At 40.2% G+C, this 6,587-nt stretch overlaps 2 protein-coding genes across 3 annotated transcripts in view; one reads left to right on the top strand and one right to left on the bottom strand.

Annotated features, from left to right (window-relative positions):
• esrp2 (epithelial splicing regulatory protein 2) overlaps positions 1-4,962 on the top strand; it is an 18,807-nt gene extending 13,845 nt beyond the window's left edge. Inside the window, exons 14-15 of the mRNA XM_017418709.1 lie at positions 1-190; positions 3,482-4,962. The exon at positions 1-190 is cut by the window's left edge and continues 9 nt beyond it. Of these exons, the coding sequence (XP_017274198.1) occupies positions 1-190; positions 3,482-3,643 (352 nt within the window). The 3' untranslated portion in view covers positions 3,644-4,962. The remainder of the gene's footprint in view (positions 191-3,481) is intronic.
• A 1,079-nt stretch (positions 4,963-6,041) lies between these two features.
• Positions 6,042-6,587, bottom strand: part of nfatc3a (nuclear factor of activated T cells 3a) — a 54,632-nt gene continuing 54,086 nt past the window's right edge. For both annotated transcript variants that reach the window (XM_017418763.3, XM_017418764.3), the window contains exon 10: positions 6,042-6,587. This exon is cut by the window's right edge and continues 2,253 nt beyond it. The gene's annotated coding sequence lies outside the window, so the exon portion shown is untranslated.

The following is a 6,587-nucleotide window of genomic DNA, read 5'->3' on the forward strand; positions in this document are numbered from 1 at the left end:
GGTGTCCCCCTCCACAGTTGGCTACTTTGCGGCCCCACCCGGAGCCATGGCGGCCGCCGTTGCAGCGCAGCCCCACCACGCTGCCGCCGCGTCCTCCGTGCTGCCTCAGCCCGGCGCCCTGATGAGGATGCAGGGTCTGCCCTACAACACTGGGGTCAAAGACATCCTCAGCTTCTTCCAGGGGTATCAGGTGAGGGCGTGCAACACTCAAACACGGACTGTAACAGCAGTTCCCAGTGAGGTCAGTTACACGGTTTCTAAATGTATAAAGCTGCAGCATTTCTGCACAAAGTTTCCATCAGTTAATTTGACATTTAAATGCTGACTAGCAGAACACTTTATTTTAGCAAAGACTGGATAATTAGGGTCTTTTTTTCCCACAAGTTGCAACAGCACCTGTGAACGTTTCTAGCTGTTTCACGAAATCTCACGGCTGTACTGCTGAGTAAAGATACATGTGTGCACTTGTGCTCTCCCCCTCCTCTCTGCCCCTGTATATTTATTGCTGCCAGCCCAAATTAGGTGGAGTCCCCTGAAGCAGGTATGAACCCTGACAGGTGTGGCTTCACACAGTTCACAGGTTGACGAGGGAGAGCGGTGGGTTTCAGGTGGGGAAGGGCTGATTGTGTTGCTGCTGCTGCTGCTGCTGCTGCTGGTTTGTTGTTTTTGTTGGGACAGGAATTTGGGGTCTATGTTTGGTCTTCATCCTCTTTAGTGCTGGTACTTGACTTTAAAATTGTGTTTGAGCTAATATATTCACACTGAAAAGAGCTAATCTTGAGTTGCACACAGAAAAACAGAGAAATGGAAGATGTGTGTGTGTGTGTGTATCTGAGTGTTCATTATTCCATTAGGTCAGGGGTCTGCAATCTTTGGTTCCTCTGCAGCAGCTCTTTGTAGCTTTGATCAAAAATAACATGAAAGTGAATGTTTCTATTCATAACCAACATAAAAAAGGCCAGTTTTAGCAGACTTCCTGTCTAATTTTAATAAAATGTCCAGGACAGAAAAATATTATTAACACAAGGAGAAAAACCATAATAATCAGTTTGCGCTGCTAGTTTGTTAGCCTGTTTATCCACTTTAATTTAACTTCCTGTTTTGTGTGTGTGTGTGTCTTTCTCTGAAATCCAGCAGAAAATAAATGTTTTAAAACACTTGAGGCAAGTTGCTGAAGGGAAAAGTAAAGTGCAGTTTTACACACAAAGTACTACAAATCATCAAAATAAGTTGTTCTAGAAAAATATGGGAAGTCATTCTGATAACAGGAAAGGCTTACCTTCAATTAGAATAATAATAATAAAGCTGAAATAAATGAAGGCTTCTGCCTTTATTACTGTAAGAAAACAAAAACAACAAGAAAAAAAAACTTTAATAAGTCACATTAAATGTCCTAACTGGCCTCATCATTATGTTTTTTTCTAATAAACTGGCCTAACTCTTATGGTGACTAATTATTTATTAGGATGCCAGATAATTCTCCAGTATTTCAGCTGGATACGTTTTAATTTTCCACAATAATAGACGAGACATGCAGAGACCTCTGTAATTCAGATTTATTGCCATTTATGTCAATCCAAGTATTTATTTCTTTGCTTATTTATTTTCATCTTCATAAGAGTTTATTTGCCTTTGAATTAACATGTATAAATAAATACCAGCATATGTCAACAACTTATGATACCTTTAGTTTCTTAATGTACCAAATAAAAGCTTTTACAGGTAGTGTTTAGATTACAATTGTGTCATTTATTTAGTTCTTATTCAGCTTCAGTCATGTTTTACAGCTCTGGACACATTTTATTGCATGAGAGAAAATACTGAACTGTTCTGATTGTAAAGGTTGCAGACCCCTGTGTTAGGTGAACTACAGCAACATTAGAGTGTGTGTGTGTGTTTGTGTGTGTTTTCTGACTGCAGTGTTCCTCACACAAGCTCTGAGTAAGAAAACAACCATGTTTTTATCACTGTGTGTGTGTGTGTTGTTTAAAGGTCACCTGTATTTTGTGAATGTGGGTTTTCCGGTTCAGTGTGTTAATGTCATCGTCCAATATTTCTGTCTCGTGTGTGTGTGTGTTCTGAGAAGTTGTATTATCATGTGTGAAACCCATGCGAAGAGCCTCCCTGGCTGACTGTGTGTTCATCGTTGCACTATCTGTAGTACGCCCCTGACGAGTACAGCGGCGTGGTTCAGATGAGCGAACAGGCCCGGAGTCTGATTCAGCCCAAAGAATGGCTCTGCCTTTAGGGCCCCAGCCCAAGGTAAGACGAGCCCCGGGACGGGAGCCGAGAGGCAGCGTGGACTCAAGGGGGGGTGGCATGTCCGCGACGGCTCGGAGCTTTAAAACATCCAGTCAGTACTGAAGTGGTGATGTCATCACGGAGCTTTTCTGGATACAGTTTGTTGCATCTGCTGGATTCCTGGAACAATAAATATGTAAATTCTAATATCACACTGAGTCATTTAGATCACCACTTCAGTATTTACTGAATAGTTTCATGTGGTTTGTGTCCTAACACCGTTTAACTACACAGATTTGGGGTTTCAGTCTTTTATTAACAAATTAATCAGTTCTTTTGTGTCTTTCAACACAGATATCTCGCAAGAACATCTGAAAGCAGAAAACATTATTCACTGACATAATTAAAGCTCCTGAACAGGATCGTCACTCCTGTTCTTTATACACATCTGCCTCAGACAGTGACCTGTTAATGAGCACTCATCCCGGTTTAACCAAAGGTTTCCTGACTCTAAAGGTGACATCAGGTCAGAACTTTATCTACTTCCTAAAAATAAAAACAGTGAAGTTGTCATCATCTGCCAGCCGCTTCAGGCAGGACGTTTTGGTGCTACTAATGCTGCCTAAATAATTGGAAAAGCTAACATTTATTAACCGTTCCTGGAGTCAGTATCCCTGCGCCAGGAACGTGTGGATGTTGGTATCCTCCTTCAGAGGTGGAAGATAAACATCGTACGCATTAGTCAAACTCTGCAAGCACTATATACTAAACTTAACTAGAACTTAACATTGCCTGTTCTCATAAAGTATTCATGTTCAGGAGCTCAGATGTATACATGTGTTAAATTATCACTGCAACACAAACCTGCATTATACTGTAAAAGGTTTTTACCGTTTGATGCTCTATCATTGATTCATGAAGCCCTGTCAGGTTTTACTGTCCTTCAGGTTTGCATGTCTCGTTTCTTTTCCCTTTTTGTGCCGTTTCTGTATTGATTGTGGTGTTCGACGACTACGCATGCAGACTAACAGACATCCCTCCCGCAGGCTTGTTAGTTTCAGGTTTTGGAGAACAGCATGCGCTCTGCTCTTAATCTTTCTGCTTCCTAACTGGACTGGTTTGATGAGACGTGCATGATTGCTCCTCAGCTGTGTGTGGGCTCCCTCTGGTGTCTTCATGTTGCAGTTGCATGTCATTTAAGTAACCTGTTGTGCATGTTTTTTTTTTTTTTTGTCTGCAGCTCCAACCAGAAGCCGTGCTTATTTTGTATAACTTCAGCGGCCAGTGCAGCGGTGAGGCCTTGATCACTTTCCCAAGCGAGGAGATGGCCAGGCAGGCCGTAGCCGAACGCTCGAACCACCCTTTCTACGGCCAGCAGGTCCACTTGGTGCTCTGCAACTGACCACCTCCGTCTCTCTCCACCTCGCTCAGTATAACGTCCTGCAAAGAGCCCTCTTTGTTTGCTCCAAACTCCGACACGTCCCGGTTCATTCCCGTCGAAGCTTTCTCCTCTGTCTAATCTGTTATGTTGAACACACACACACACACACACACACACACACACACACACCTCCCACCGCTGGTCCTGACACTCCTGCGGCTGCAGTTGGAGTTTGGGGCGTCCACAGGTGAAGCAGCTAAACGACGCCGTGGAACTCTGTCTGCAGTGTGTCTGTTTCTTCGTGCCTAACTGCATCGCCTGCTTGTGGAGAACAGACGGTGTGGAGCCCGGACAAAAAAAAAAAACACGTAGTGGCTCTGCAAAGTCAAACTTGCAAATATATTTAGGTACTTTATATAAATGTCTCCTCTAAAACTGTACAAATGTTTGTCCTGAAATGCTTGAGGCTGTACAAACATCTAAACTCAAATAATTTCTGTAAATTTTCAAAATTTCACTCTTAAAACTACAGGATTGAGACTTTTTGACTTTTTTCTGTTGGTTCTATGCAGATAGTAGCTGGATGTAGGCTTGACGGGTTTTATTTGATGGCCTCCAGCCGTGGAAATGAAAAGAATTTAAGCCATAAAAAACTGCTTTAAATTAGTAACAATTCAGTAAATGTTAAACTGTCAGGAGTTAAAATGTAGTTGGAAGTGGCTCTGAGCTTCAGGGACTACTGGTTTCTATTAGATTACACCACAGCTGTGCCAGAGTACCCAATAATTTGTCACTTTATTTTTGGTTTTTTTGTAAAAAAGCATTTATTTTTTTCTGACATTAAGCATTTTGTAATAAGCACTGGAGTTTCGTTATTGCTCCAGTCACTCAGCTAAAGAAGCGTACATCTGTAAGAGCATCAGGATAAATTTATTCTATTTTTATTAATGCAACTGCTTGACGAAAGCTGAGATTTGATTATTAAATGTAAAACAACGTAGGCCTCGTTTTCCCCTGAAATCTTTTGGAACAACCGACCGCAGCTCCTGTAACTCGTTTTTGTTTCCAGACTCTAACGACGTCTGCAGCTTTAATTCCTGCCTTCAAACAGAGTCCTGTGGAAAGCTGCATGATTTTTTTTTTTCCTCCTGTGAAAGGCCTGCTGACACTCTTCTTAGTTTGTCCAGCTTTATTATGCCTACATTACCCAGAGTGCAATAGTGGCCCAAATGAGGCTAAATGTCAGCCTCTGGTGGCAGATGAAATGTTTCTTTTTGGTGTAAGTTTAAGCCTGCATGAATTTGTGTATAAAATGTAAACAATAAACACGTTGACAGATATTCACGTCTCATTTGTTATTTGGAGAGGAGTTCAAGGGACCGCAAAAAGAAGACAAAGTTTAGCATTTTAATAGTGAATTTTGAGACGAGTTTAAATGAAAGGTTTTGGACGTTAGACTGAAACGTGGCTCAGGTTTTATTTTGCAGGTTAGTGGATTTCCTGGGAGATAAAAGCTTTTACAAGAGAGACAAACTGATTCCCAAGCTTCCTAACGGTGCTAAAAACATCCAAAGCCTTTAAAGTCTAATTTAACACATTTGATTAAAATGGTTTTCATATTCAAAGTGCAGCTATTCCACTGCTTTAAGTCAGTGAGAACAAAATGTAGCGGTGAACACAGAACATCTGGATCCAGCTCAGTCGTTCTCCATCTTAGATCTTAATGTTGGCGTCTAGTTTAAATCAAGCAGAACTGAGAGGAGTTTTATTTTTACATTTAAAAAAAAAAACAACTTTGACAGCAGTTTTACACGTTAAACCGTTTTTAACTGCATACATTAGAGAGCTGGTTTATCCTGACGGGTTACTGGAAAGTTTTCCAAAGTTATAAGATTTTTTAAAGAAGAGAAGTGCAAGTGACAGCAACTTTTCTACCACTGGAGGGCGCCAAAGCAACATAATTTCGCTAAATCAAAAAAATCAATAAAGTTTAATCTGTAATGTTTTACATTCCTGTAATAAAAATCCCCCGTTTTTCCATTTCCTGCAGAAGTTATCCATTTTTATTTATAAAATCATTCTGTAGCATGGTTATTAAATGTTGAATAATGTATCACCAGATTATTTGCTTTACTGAGGAAAAAATGTGAAGAATTTGATATTACAAAGGAGTTTTCAGACATTTTAGTAAGTATTTGCTTAATTTAATCTTGACTCAGATACATTTAGATAAATTAACTGAATTCAGAGAGGAAGAGCATCTATCTGGAGTCTTGACAGGTTTGATTAAAAGATACTTTAGGAACTGACCTGACCCTAAATGTATTAGGAATTTTAACTTTTTCATCTGAAGTTGAAAAAAAAAAACATTTTTTTCCCTGCAAAAATCTCAGTGAAAACAGAAAACGGGAACACAAGAGAGAGTTTTCTGTTTTATTGACATACGCTACATTAGAGCCTACCATACGATGCAAGGTGTGTTTCCCTTTGAATAATTTCAAAAAGCACTGCAGTCTTAAAAATTACAAAAAAAAAAAAAAGAACATACAAAATATACAAGAAATATCAATACAAAGCTTGGTAAACACATCAGCTACACCTGTATTTCCCTTTTATGTTACAGTCTCAACATGTCTTTAACCTTTGAGGAATGACATCCATTTCCAAGTATCAAAAATAGAGTTGTACAGTCACTGCAGCTCGACGAGCGTCTAAAACAGGAGCGAGTTGTTCGGTCTTTGGTTGTGACAGAAGAGGGCAGCAGCCAGAGTCAATGCTGGTTTTGTTTCTTTTCTTCTTCTTTTTTGTTTGTTTGTTTGTCGCAAACTCAAGTTTCTCGAGCCGCAAAACCGACTATAACACAAAGATCTGTCTCCTGTCTCCCATCAAACCCTTCATGTCCACGCTGTGCCCCCAGAACATACGACAACTGTTACTAAACTTAGTTTTAGTCATTTGGAGGAGG

This window comes from Kryptolebias marmoratus, linkage group LG15, assembly GCF_001649575.2.
Source record: "Kryptolebias marmoratus isolate JLee-2015 linkage group LG15, ASM164957v2, whole genome shotgun sequence".
Lineage (NCBI taxonomy): Eukaryota > Metazoa > Chordata > Actinopteri > Cyprinodontiformes > Rivulidae > Kryptolebias > Kryptolebias marmoratus.